Source organism: Battus philenor, unplaced genomic scaffold (assembly GCF_028537555.1).
Source record: "Battus philenor isolate CCGP_79_NKW_IND1 unplaced genomic scaffold, ilBatPhil1.0.hap1 SCAF_5, whole genome shotgun sequence".
Classification (NCBI taxonomy): domain Eukaryota; kingdom Metazoa; phylum Arthropoda; class Insecta; order Lepidoptera; family Papilionidae; genus Battus; species Battus philenor.
Genome location: NW_027181715.1, coordinates 1,484,535 through 1,498,171, shown reverse-complemented (window position 1 = coordinate 1,498,171; position 13,637 = coordinate 1,484,535). Strand labels below are relative to the sequence as shown.

The window sequence follows — 13,637 nt, the reverse complement described above, 5'->3', positions numbered from 1 at the left end:
TCAATATTTCAACACTCATTGCCTATTCCAGACCTTCAAAATTTATTCATAGTTTAGATCTCATGAATTTTAAGATGTGAACAGACTTTCGTTTTTCTGTAGCAGATTTTCCACTAGGCTGTACATTTTGTAAGAATACAAAACGGTCTCATTTCATTAGAGGGACTGAAAAGTAATGTCGCTTTCTTAAGTTCTCGCGACTACATTTTTGACAAATTTTTATTTTTATCAACAATATGTTCATCTTCGTTATCAACTACCTTTTGCCGTCTAGTATACAAATTTTCAATACCGGAGCGGTAACAAAATCGGATTTTCTGTAAAATATGTCAACAGAAACGACATTATGTTCCGGTCCTACGAATTTATATATATATATATATATATATATATATATATATATATATATATATATATATAGATAGCTATACATTACGCTTCATAAACCCTTAACTTTTTTTAATTTATCTATGGAAAAACATTGTTAGCGTAATGTATTTATAAAACTATCCTCTTGATATTTTTATTAGTTTTTCTTTCTAAACATCCCTTGTCCGTAAAATTTTGTGTCGTAAATATTATTTTGATATTAACAATATAGAATTGTTGAAGGTTAAGAACAACTCGTACTTTGTAGTACGTGAGTTTATAAGTTATTCAGCTAACTTCCGACGTCGACGCCTTCCGACTCGCCGGTCCGTTACACCGCGAGCCGTGAAGAGACTGGAGGCCGATCACGTGTAGACTCACATAATCTTACTTCATTATCATACGCAAACTGAACGCGCATCCGGCAACGCGCACGTCCTCTGTCACGCGCACGCACACATGCACGCGGCTCACGCGTAAACATACAGCAACGAATAAATACATACGTAAAAAAATTGTAATATGTGTGAAAGAGTCATACAATGTCGTAAACAATACCTCTCTCACTTCTTTCTTAATTTTTTCTAATTTATATTCAAAATATGCGTCGCTTTTCCCGGTATTCGCGCCGTGAAGTCTTCCAAGAATTTTTTTTTTCAAAAACTTTCTTTTAAAATGTTTTTACTTAATTTTAAATAGGGATATCTAAAAATTTATATTACATTCCTATCGGCGTATAGTTCGTGACTTTTTCAAGCCAATCGACATGTAATAATAACAAAAAAAAAAAACACAAAGGGTTTATTTACATATGTTTGATAATTTAAAATTGGTCTATCCAATCCGATCAGATTTTATTAAAGGCAATTTTGTAATATAGAATTTCAAACGATTTCTTTTATATTCAAATACATTATCGTATCAATTTAAAAATAATAAACTTAAGGCCGCAAGACCAATTAAATGCTGCGCGTGTTAGTCAATTAATAGCTACAATTAAATACGTTAAACACGATTGTCTGTGGTTATTCTTGAAGTTGTACGAAATATTATTTTTCTGGAGCCCCTCCTATTTGCGTACGTGTATAACAAGCAACCTTCCTGATTTAGTCCAAATTAAATATTTACGAAGTGAATCATTTCTTAGAACCGATGTTCATTGAGAATATTCGCGGTCGAAACTTATATTTCGTCTATACATTTCACTATTTTTAGCGGCTGTTTTCCATACAGAAAACGGCGTAAACATATTCTAGAGACGGCACAGCTGCTACGGTGTACAGTTCACACATCAGCGCGTGCACTACGAAACTTTACTTAAAGAAGACTACATCGCAATATTATTCTGATAGATATACATAAAAACATTGTCTAATTAGAAAATTTTCGATAGCATATTACAAAATTACTTTAAATTCTAACCAAAACTTGATATGCTAATTAGTAGATAAAATTAATACATGATTTGAATACAACATTGTATTCAAATTATGTATTAGATCAATTAAATGTAAATATTTCATAATTTGCTCGAAAACAAGAATCAGGGAAATAATATATGTTTACTACAATAGATAATTTACAAAAAAAATAATAACTGTCTCATCCTATTAAAAGGCAAACTGTCAGCAGTACCACCGGAAAGAATTATCATATAAATGAGCATAACCTTACAAAAGGCTGCATCACACTACTGCATTATTCCAAGGTGCATGCTCTAGTGCGTAACATTCTTAAATTTAAAAATGAAATTGCCACCTCAGGCATGGCGGATGTGAACTTCACATAGCAGAGATCCTCATATATCTCCTCAACTCTGTCTTCGCAGGTGGCACTGGGTATTGTAAACTGCACCCATGGAACTTCTGCCGGCGCTGCCCTCTCTTGGGACTCATTCATGGTGTAATCAGATGCTTCGACAGACATGTTCGCACTACTATAATTGGATAAGATCATTATAATGAATCATAGACAGGCAGCTGTTGTGGGTGATTAAATATAAAGGTACTTACACAGACTGCAGATCTTTGTATATATCTTCTTCTGATTGAGTTCTATGAGCAGAGAATGGCCTGAAAAAAAATTTACATTATATCGGCTCTTAAGTTAAATATATTGTACATAATAAAAACAAAATAATCAAAGAAATAAAATTGTTTTTAGTTTTAATATTAATTTTTGGAGATTCTGGAAGTGCTCTCATGGATAAGGATGCTTAAACATTTACTAATAAATTAAATTTTACTCTGATTTACATGTAATATCACTGTAATTTAAGTATAAAATACTCTATTACCTTACATTGTCCTGTTTAGAATTAATTTAATAATAATTACATGTAATAATTCATTATTATTTTAGGTGCTCTTTAATTTTTTTTACTTGTAAAAATCATTACTAACATTAAGTTAGTGTGCCATAATTATAAGCATGGCTGTAGATGCCTATAATGGACAAATTTACTTGTGCAATAATTTTTACATGAGACATGTGAATGTATTCACTGCTGGCATAGCTACTTTAATTTATTTATATTATTTAATTTATATATATATAAATAAATTTTTTAATATATTTATATATGTGAAAGTCTTCTTAAGTGAGATCATTATATCACTATAAATATAAAAATAACAACTTACTTAATGTTTTTGGCTAAAGATTTTGGACACTGGCTGAGTTTGGCCAATGTGCAGAGTACTCGATGAAAGTTTGACAGATCGAAAAGCATAGACGGATCAAACAGGTCTGTTTCTCTTAACTCAAATACTTCATGACATGTCCTCAGGAACACTTTTATATTTCGCATGCATAGAAACTGAAAATAAAGTATCATTAAGTTTCATGATTGGAAGACAATTACATATCAAGAATATTTATTGCTTGGTGTTCCAAGGTGAGCCTTACACAAAGCATGGAATATAGAACTAATATAAATTCATACACATGCCATCAAACATATTTTGGAGCCATGCACAGGTGTTGCTTTAACTTATTACTAATAAACATAAATTTAAAAAAATTGCAAGCACCATTTTAAAATAAAATGTAGTACCCTAATCATTTGTAAAGTAGATAGATTTCAGCTATCTAATACTGATAAGTGATAAATGCAAACAAGATTTTTGAATTTTAATATCCTTGGTGCATCCAGTGCAATAAGTATACATTTGGTGTTGTTTGGTGTTATCAACCTTTGCAGTTTATACAGCTTCAACAAACTATAAGCAAATATCTCTATATGTGGCTTAGTATTTATAATAGTCAATTACATATATAAAACTGTGACATTTATTATTTTTTTTAATTATATGTTCTCTTATCTATTCTCTTATAAAATCTGAAGAATATCTGTTATAATCAAAGTTTTTTTTGTGGAGGCAAGAGGGATTTGTAGTGCTTTTAAAGGAAATTTTCTAAAGAATTGTCATTAAAAGTTAAGAAATAAAAAAAATCCAAATTATTTAATTTTATTTCATTTCCAGTTTGTTTTTAAACATTAAAAATACTTTGATTTTTTGGTTCAGAAAAGGCCTACATGTTTAAAATACATGCTAAAAAACCACAAATATATCTCACAATTTGATTTAAATAGTAATTGATTACACATATAACACAATAAATTTTTAGTAACCACTTTATACTAGTTGAATTTATTATTTAAATTCCAATATGTAAATTTATAAAACGTCCTTGAAATTTTACCTTCTGGTGTAGAAATATAAAAGTAGTATTTACACCAGTAGTTGTATATGCAGTGTATAATAAATATGTTAATTGAAATCTGTCTCTTCCATTCATGCAGCTGATAACAGCGGAATATATTCAGTAGGTTAGAATACTTTGAACAGGCATGAATGGTAGTACAATGATATACATTCAGCATGCATAATTAACATCCATGTGACAATTGTACATGTAACAGATTTTGTGTCCTTTCAAATGTATTATCAATATTAGTGATGATTAGCAATTCTAATTAAAACGTTAAATTTTCCTGTCTAGTGAATGTCAAAAGAAAAAAAAACAATTATTGAATGACAAGTCTACAAAAATAGATTACTTTAAAAATTTATTAATGAATACTATCTAAATTTTATCGATAGAGTGTCGGTATAATTTTATTTAAAGAATTATAAGCGGTAAGAGTTGTGTAGGATGCGATTGACGATACTAATGTACCTGTGCCATTTGGGGTCGCTGGTTAACATCCTTCATGTCAATACATCCAGGATGCAGTACATTCAGAAGATTGCATAGTAAAACGCCGTCGCGTAATGTGTATGCTAGGTCGTGGATAGTACTCGTCTCCCAATTCGCCTTATGGTCCGGACGCAGCAAGCTACATCTCGTAAGCCAGGACGCGCACTCGCGCCACAGCTCTTCACCGCCAGCAGCCATTATTCACACACACATTACACTGCACTTCGATATTATCTGCGCCAACCACTGCTTTTTAATAATCAACGGGCCATCATTAACGAAGGTTAATTGATAATTGACATACAAATTGATACAACAAACATACGGCAACCTTTGCTGAATAAAGTAATTTTGACAACTGATATCCGGTGTAGCCACGTTAATAAATGACACTTGTAGCATTTTGAACAAATAAACGTACATAATATTTTAGACATTTTTTTATAATGAGTAAACTATAAGTTTTTATATAATTCTTAAAAGTGATATATATGTTACTAAAAAGATTTAAAAATTTTGACATAAATGAAAATTAGGTCGATCAATAAACAGCTGGCATAACGAGCATTTTAATAGCAACATTATCAAAGGTGGAGTGACGCGACTTGTATGTCGAACGAACGAATATTTAACAAAATTTTTGTAAAAGTGACAAAGTATCGTTATTAAAGGAACTGATAGTTGACTAGGATACAGGTAAGAAATTATCATATATGGTCAATTCCTTAATATTAATTTCTATATTGAATATTCAACTACCGTCTATCTTTGACACACCCATGTTTATTCGTATAGGAGTAATTTGAAGTTATCAGTGATCTACAGACATTTATCTACTAATTTGAAATAAGTAGTAAATGTTTTCTAATGGATAATTTAGATTTACAAATTATAAAACTAAAGGTATATATTAGTCTGGGGTCATAATCCTTATTTGGTCTATTTTTGTGCATTACGTCATTGTATATGAGGGGAGGATGTATAGGTAGGTATACAGTATGTATAGCATACACCGGGTGGTTCGGCTTGTTACTAGCGGAGGCGGCGATGCGTACAAATACCGGGCCGTGGAATCTGGAGCGGCGACGTCGCACTCCGTCGATACTTTGCCTCGCCCAAGTACTTCCATCCTTAATTGATAATTCCGCATTGAAACAAGATAACGCCTTTCGAATACAGATAGTGGGCACTGCAGTGTAACCGAGGATATTGATTAGGTGTTCAAATCCTTTACTTTCTAAAAAGATACTGTGAAATAACAAAATAAATTCTTAGTTTCAAAATTTCTAAAAGATTATTTTGGATAATCATAGTGTTTTCTACCTTTGATGTACTAAGTAATCCAGTAAATGTACATGTGTGGATATACATATACTTAAAAGATTTAATCACATTAAGGTTTGTATTGATTTCATATAATGAATTGTTTCTATATACTTCCAGTAATACTAAACTAATTTGTAAGCAGTTCGTGGTTATTTTGAAAAGAACCATTTTATTTTAAAGATTTTTATTTATAGATTTAAAGAACAGATTTCAAAGAGAGATTTAACATCTAGTTTTTTTTTTGCTTGCTTAAAATTTGCAAAGCTTTAATATTAGTTATATTTGAATAACTAGCAGTTTAAAAACTCGTTTTTATGAAATTATTGTAACTTATTAATATCATTATAAAGGTATAAAAACCTACTTGCATTTTTAAAAGAAAAATGATTATTTTCAAATTCCTATTTACATTCCATCCTTATCAAATTAAGAATTTACAATCTTTTGAATATTATGCTGCCATGAATCACAAGGCTGTATGATGTAATGGCTGTGTACGAGCTGTGATGTCATTCTGACCCGACATTTATTTCAAATTACTGTTAATGTTATCTTGGATGTACCATTTTTGACTCTCAAATATTAATTTATATTTTTCCAGGGTATGTAGATAGTGTTTTGGACTCTATTACACTGTCAATCTGTGTAAAATAAAATAAAAAGTGTTATTGTCTATTTAAACTATATGATTGACATTTAAATAATGTAGATAATCTGTGCTCTCTCTATGTGTAATAGTTTTATCAATTTCAGAGTAACAGACTATACTTGATTGATTTTAAATGCATAGTCGTTATAAAAGTATTTGTAATCAGTAGGTTGTCTGAAGCTACAAATTTATGAATAAAGAAAATTTTTGTTGAATTTATAATATTCTTACATTTAGAGTTAATGATAAAAGTGTTTGGTTATATTATAACTGTAAATTATTGTTATAGCTGCATTTTACCAGTTCAAAATGGAGCAGATCCCACCCCCTAAGGAGGTGAAGATTCTGGAAACTGCTGAGGATATTCAGGAGCGCCGTGAACAGGTATTCTACTTATAATTTCTGTTCAAACCAGAATTTTTTTTTTACTTTACCTCAATTTTCATAAATAATTTTGATTTTCGTTATATACATTACCTAATAATATTTCATTTCGTTAAAATTATACATAAATGAAAATAAAATGGTATTAGTGACTAATTTGACAGATTCCTGTTATAAATTTTGAATTAAGCAATAAAAGTTGACAAGACAGTTATATTATTAAGAGTCTTTTTCCTCAATATTTATTTAATAAAGATATATTTCAATTTAACTGCAAGTTTCTTAGTATAATGAAATATTGAATTATCATATTTATCACGTCATACAAAAATTTTGTTTTTTAGTTCTTCACACAAATGCTTAATTACCTCTATTGTATTCCTTTAAAAGCAGATTAACTTAATATCTTTAATTATAATAGTTCACATTAACTACTATATTCATTAGAGTATCCATTGTATTTTTAACTCGAGAGATATTTATTCTGTTAATTGGAAATAATTGTACTGGATGACTGTGTAAGCAATTAATTATCATGTCTCTAATTTATCAGAGATATGCTTCTGTGTATGTGTGAACAAGGGTCAGGAGATTTCATATCTTAATGTTTAATCATTTCGATGATTGTTAATAATTTTTGTGGTTTTTCTTAGCTTCCCCAAATGGAAAATCATTAAAATGAAAAACTATTCAATTGTATAAGAAATAAGTCAATAAAATTTATTTGCTTTTTATACTTGGTTTGTATATGTAATAATTAGATGTTGTTACTTTCACAAGATTTAAACCTGTACCTGTTTGTAACTATGTTAAGGCTTCTTTGAAAGCTCTATCACAAGCCTATTACATAACTTGCAGCATTGGGTGGTCACTAATTTCTTAGCTCCCTCAATAAGCGTTTGGGCTTTCAATTCAAAGATGCCCAACATGACCCTATCATTTATGAATATTAGTTCACGGGTGTCACTTTTAATCACTCAGAATTAAGTTCTGTACTGGCAGCATCTTTAGTTGAATGATATGCAATATTAAATGAAAAAAAATAATATTAAAAAAATACTTTCGACCATATATATATTCATGACAGATGTTACAAGGAATCCTGACATTTTAGCATAATATTAAAATGATATAGGATACATTTAATAGTAAATTAAAATTTTTTGTATTAGGTGCTGAACCGTTATGAAGACTTCAAGCAGGAGGCTCGCGCTAAGAGGGAGAAGTTAGAAGACTCCCGCCGCTACCAATACTTCAAGCGTGATGCCGACGAACTTGAGTCCTGGATCCAGGAGAAACTGCAGGCTGCTAGCGATGAGAGCTACAAAGATCCCACTAACTTGCAGGTGCTTAATGTTAAATATATATAATTTAAGACTATTTGATTTATACAACTCACTACATGCATATTGTAAATTACTTATTTGTATAAGGATACATGATGTTTTCAGAGTTTACGCGTTTAAGTCTGGCAATATATAGACAATGGATTGTCATAAGCCTACATTTGTCTGCTGTTGGATATTGTTGTCTGTGTTGTATAGCATTACCTAATGCCTATCTACTTTCTACATCTTTGTTATGAAGTTGTCCCATCTAAAAGGATGGTTTCTTATACCTTTCTATCCCATGCAAGCTTTCAGTCTAAGACTTTCCTATAGATTATACCAGGGGTCACCAAACTCCCAGATAGCCGGAGCCATTTTTAAAAATTAGTACTATTTCGCGTGCCGTTATCTAGTGATCCAATTAGGTAATTAAATCAAGAAATTGTATGGACAACATATAAATAAATATACAAATTAGGTATATGGTTAAAAATATTAAAAATTGAACACCTTTATTTTACTTCTCTTGATAATTCTTAAAAATTTGGACAATAATTAGTGACAGCACTTCTTAGTAATTATTTCAGATGCTGGTTAGCTAATACTGCTGGGTGTTCGTATTTCAGATTAATTTTTTTTTTAAATAAGATGACACGAAAATGAAATGGGAGCTTCTGGTATATTTATCAAGATCCACAAATATTATTCAAAGAGCCGCATATGGCTTGCGAGCCACAGGTTGGCCTCCCCTGGATAATTTTGGTACTGCAGTATATAACCAACTCTATCATTTATACATCTATTCATATCATATTGTTTGAAGTTGTTTGGGTTTTTAATATTTATCTAATCAAATAATGCAAAGGGTTTAGCTTATCAGTATAAACATTTACAAAATAATAAATAAATTTTTAAACACACACGTGTTTTTAAAATTTATGATATTCTTAGGTCAGCAAAAGATTACTTTGAACTATGAACATGTGGAATCAATAACTTCAAAATTAAGAATTATTAGTTCTATTTTATTATTTTGAAAAATGTTAACTGAATTTCGCTGAAATCAATTTACATCAAATTATTCGCTTGCAAAAAAAAATGGCATGTGATACTCGCAGAAATATTCAAGTGACCTTATATGGCTTCATTAGTCGTAATTACGTGGTCAAGTTTCTTGCATAGCATGAATAAATTTAATAAAGTAAAAAACTGTCAAGTATGTACCAATCATATCAAATGTACATTATATTATTTATTGAAACTTTTATCACGTTCCGTGCCACAGCAATTTTTGAAGATTTTCCATTCATGTCGCGTGGGGCGTATACGACCCACTTTAAAAATTAAAAAAAAAACTTTTTCAATTCTGCAAAGCTGTAATTAGCGGGAAAAATTTATAAATTATAATATGCATTACGTACGCGCATACGTGATGACCCTACAATTCATTTTTTAATAATTCTATGTTTTTCAATATGAACTGCAAATAGCCTAAACGGAAAGTGCTGCGCAGGTCGCATACGCCCCACATGGCATGGAATGTATTAAAGGTGCTCTACCGTAGACATAAAACAACTTAATATACAAAATATGACACAGATGTCAGTTTAAATCTGACTATAGCAGTGTTACCCAGTGTGAGGCCACGCCCCACGGGAGGGGGGGCGTAAGAATTTTAGAAAACCTAAAGTGGGACATGGCACAAAAAGTGTTGTAAAATACTGGACTATAGTAACGCATCAAGCTAAGTTTTTTAGCCGTTTGTCTGGCACCAATTATCTTTAACAGGAATCATCTTATCAAAGTACATAAGACGTCTGTGGAAGCTAATTATTAAATGAAGTTTCCGGCGAAGGAACCCAAAAATTTGGCGACTTCCTAATTCAGTTAATTATCTAAAATAACAAGCCGAGACTTCCGAGTGAGATCTCAAGCATATGTTACAAAAAAAAATGGATATTTTTTGTCTCTACGGACTGGTTTCCGCAACTGCATCCGGCACTGCGCTCATTTTGCGACCGATTTTTTTTTGGGCCTTGCGATCCCCATACTTGTAGAATAGGGGCTCTCTGTTTTGCCATCCCAACTCTTGGAGACATCCGAACATATAACATAACGCCTTGATGTCGCTGAGGCTATTGGAGAGGCATTTATTTGATCCTAGATGGGGAGCTCTATAGGGAGCTATCCTCGCACTCCGAACATGTGGGCAACAGTCTCTTCTTCTAAGCTGCCTAAAGTAACCATATGTTTGATAAAAAGACCATGACCAGTTAATATTCTTACCACCAGTAGTCGGGGAAGCCACAGTCGGAGCAAGTAGGAGAGACGGCAGCTTATGGTGGGCACTATAAAAATGGTATAAAATACGCGCCCCTAGCAATTCTACCACCTTCATTCCTGTGCAATTGTAAATATTTATAAGCAAAACATCGCCTTTTCATCAAAAATAATGAAGAGTAATAAAGTACAAAGCGTTGCAATGCTCCAAATCGATTAATATTTACGTAGGGGAATCCCCTTTTATTTGTGTAGGTATATCGGGTTTCTAGTGCTACGTTAGCTCTATATATGATAGCTCCTTGTAGTACTAATTAAAGAAGAATAAAAAATTATAAGCATTGCTGCATAGAGTCTCGAAGAATTAGGTCATGGAATCCCGTTAGTAACAACGGTAATTAACGCATGCGGATACATGTCCAAACAGGACATCCTGTAGGTAGGAAGGTAATGATCGAAACGGCAGTTTTATTTACTTAATGGCACGTTAACTGATTTCGCCTTATCCACTAGATTGATTGCAGAACTGCGTTTTTTAATAAATGGGCGTATTGCTAATCAGGAAGTTATCTTCTCTTCGTCTATATTATGCCTCTCTATTTTTTCAAAACTTTTCGTCGAATATTAGAAAAAATAAACTATATATAGGCTGATTGGAAATGGTGTAAAAACTTTGCTGACAAAGTAACTGTGTATTATCCTTCTCTTTCTAGCTTTTACATCTATGGCAATTTTCTCATATATATATACATATATGTATGTGTGTGCATATAGAATATATATATATATTAAAGTAAAGTACAGAGTACATTTTGCTACCTATTTCCATACTATTGATGCGGTACAGAGATAAGTTAAAGAATTATTTGGATGAAGTTTGGCTACCGTATTGGCTAAGTACGGATGATTTGCACAATTATATCGTACGTAACCGAGTCTTCTGGTAAATAAAAGCAATAACAATGAAAAAAATTTGGAGGAAGCGAGAAGATAATACTGTGACGAACGATAGAAGGAAAATAAATAAAACTATACTGAAAAACTTACAGAAATCAAAGTACATGTCCCAATAAATGATAGTAGAATGTGTGGTCTCCAAAAAGGAGGAGCCATAAAAAACCGAGTGTACTGAATCTGAGGAAGGCTTCAATATCGAAGGTGGTCTGGATCGTATTGGAGTAGGCTGGGGAAGCATATGTCCTCTAAGATGTCGGCTAGGCAATCGCTTTTTCTCGTCACATAAAACTGGAGCCTGGTCATTCGAGCGTATCAGGGGTGCATGGTCGAGCATGTTACGTAAGGAGGCAGGATTTGATTTCCGAGATGGTGTAATTTCATACCACGTTCCGAGCTTCAGCTATGCGTTCTCTAGGAAAATATCATAGGCTGTCATTGCCGCATGCTTGCGTCTGGCTGGGCACATCGGAAGTTATCTTTCCTTGGGATCTGTTTCGAGCGATATTCGAATGATAGCGGTATCCGTGTCATCTTGGGACGTTTTATGGATTCTGGAGTAGGGTCGAAAGAAAATCTACTGAATTAAAACGCCATGCATACACCATTCCCTGTAAATGTGTAAATACTCCCTACACATGTATGCACTTTGTCATGAAATATTAAATAATTACCAGAATGCACTCCTTGCCTATTCCAGTCTGATTATAGAAACTAAAACTTGCTTCCATATTCAGAAAGAAAGTACTATTTTTTAAAGTTTTTTCAAAGGGCTGTCGTGTGACATTTATGTTTGCTTTAATCATGATTTTATTTCTGTTTCAAAGGCTAAAATCCAGAAGCACCAGGCGTTCGAAGCGGAAGTGGCCGCGCACTCCAATGCCATTGTGGTCCTGGACAACACGGGCAGCGAGATGATTGCCGGCGGCCATTTCGCTTCCGAGACCATCCGGCGTAGACTTGACGAGCTGCACCGCCTGTGGGAGCTGTTACTGTCCCGCCTCGCTGAAAAGGGCATGAAACTGCAGCAGGCTCTAGTGTTGGTGCAGTTCCTTCGGCATTGCGATGAAGTCATGTTCTGGATCCATGATAAGGTATGTAATTTTCACCTTTATTTTGTTTAGATTTTTAATGTTTTAGATTATTTCTTTATCAAATTATACTTGCTTATTGACTAATATTAAATAAGATATACATTCTTATAACAGTAAGTATTGATATGTTAAGTAGGAATACTTCTGTTGTTAATTGATTTAACTCAAGGCAATACAGTGTTACTGAGTCTTATAGAGAGATATATGAGACTTTGCAGACCCAAGGCTTGTGAGACAATCTCATTATTTGAGTTTTTTTCCCAGCTTTATTATCCTCACCGTTAACTTCAACTCAGCCATAGCACATCATCTTTAGTATAATATACTAGTTTTAGTTACATCAGATAGTTGATTTGTGTTAAGAATACTTGTTATTTTATTAAGATAAAGCAGAAGATTTATTGCCACATTAAAAACAAACATTTTTTTGTCACCAACAAATTGGCCTCATTTGTGAATTGCTTGCAAATGGCTCACATCCTACTGGAGAGTGTGGCATTAATCTCTCTCAATTTCCAGGAGACGTTCGTGGGCGCGGACGAGTTCGGTTCGGACCTGGAGCACGTGGAGGTGCTGCAGCGTAAATTCGACGAGTTCCAAAAGGACATGGCCGCCCAAGAGTACCGTGTTACCGAGGTCAACCAACTCGCTGAACGCCTGGTCCTGGAGGGTCACCCCGAGAGAGAGACTATTGTCAAGAGGAAAGATGTGAGTTAGACAAATTAACTTGATGCTTAGTATGAATAAAATTTTCCTAAAGGTGTCATTTATTTCAATAAAATGTTAATATTTCATATGTTTAACATTTTTATCTGTTATAGGAGCTGAACGAAGCGTGGCAACGTCTCCGCCAGATGGCGCTCATGCGCCAGGAGCGTCTGTTTGGCGCGCACGAGATTCAGCGCTTCAACCGCGATGCTGACGAGACCATCGCATGGATCTCCGAGAAGGACGTGGTGCTCGGCTCAGATGACTATGGACGAGACTTAGCTACAGTTCAGACTCTGCAGGTAAAAGGAGGCTATTTGTGGTTTTATTAAAATAAGCAAT

General features: G+C 33.0%; 2 protein-coding genes across 6 annotated transcripts in view; one reads left to right on the top strand and one right to left on the bottom strand.

Annotated features, from left to right (window-relative positions):
- Positions 1-4,905, bottom strand: part of Vav (Vav guanine nucleotide exchange factor) — a 34,642-nt gene extending 29,737 nt beyond the window's left edge. Inside the window, exons 1-3 of the mRNA XM_068772188.1 lie at positions 4,552-4,905; positions 3,012-3,187; positions 2,382-2,441 (exon numbers count right to left, since the gene is read on the bottom strand). Of these exons, the coding sequence (XP_068628289.1) occupies positions 2,382-2,441; positions 3,012-3,187; positions 4,552-4,770 (455 nt within the window). The 5' untranslated portion in view covers positions 4,771-4,905. The remainder of the gene's footprint in view (positions 1-2,381; positions 2,442-3,011; positions 3,188-4,551) is intronic.
- A 267-nt stretch (positions 4,906-5,172) lies between these two features.
- The window catches only part of alpha-Spec (alpha spectrin), a 41,578-nt gene continuing 33,113 nt past the window's right edge, over positions 5,173-13,637 (top strand). For 4 of the 5 annotated variants that reach the window (XM_068772503.1, XM_068772502.1, XM_068772501.1 and 1 more), the window contains exons 1-6: positions 5,173-5,268; positions 6,837-6,931; positions 8,104-8,277; positions 12,321-12,587; positions 13,107-13,295; positions 13,409-13,597. In XM_068772503.1, coding sequence (XP_068628604.1) covers positions 6,857-6,931; positions 8,104-8,277; positions 12,321-12,587; positions 13,107-13,295; positions 13,409-13,597 — 894 coding nt within the window. In that variant the 5' untranslated portion in view covers positions 5,173-5,268; positions 6,837-6,856. Of the gene's footprint in view, positions 5,269-5,798; positions 5,971-6,836; positions 6,932-8,103; positions 8,278-12,320; positions 12,588-13,106; positions 13,296-13,408; positions 13,598-13,637 lie in introns of those variants that run through there. The other variant, XM_068772500.1, reaches the window with a different exon arrangement.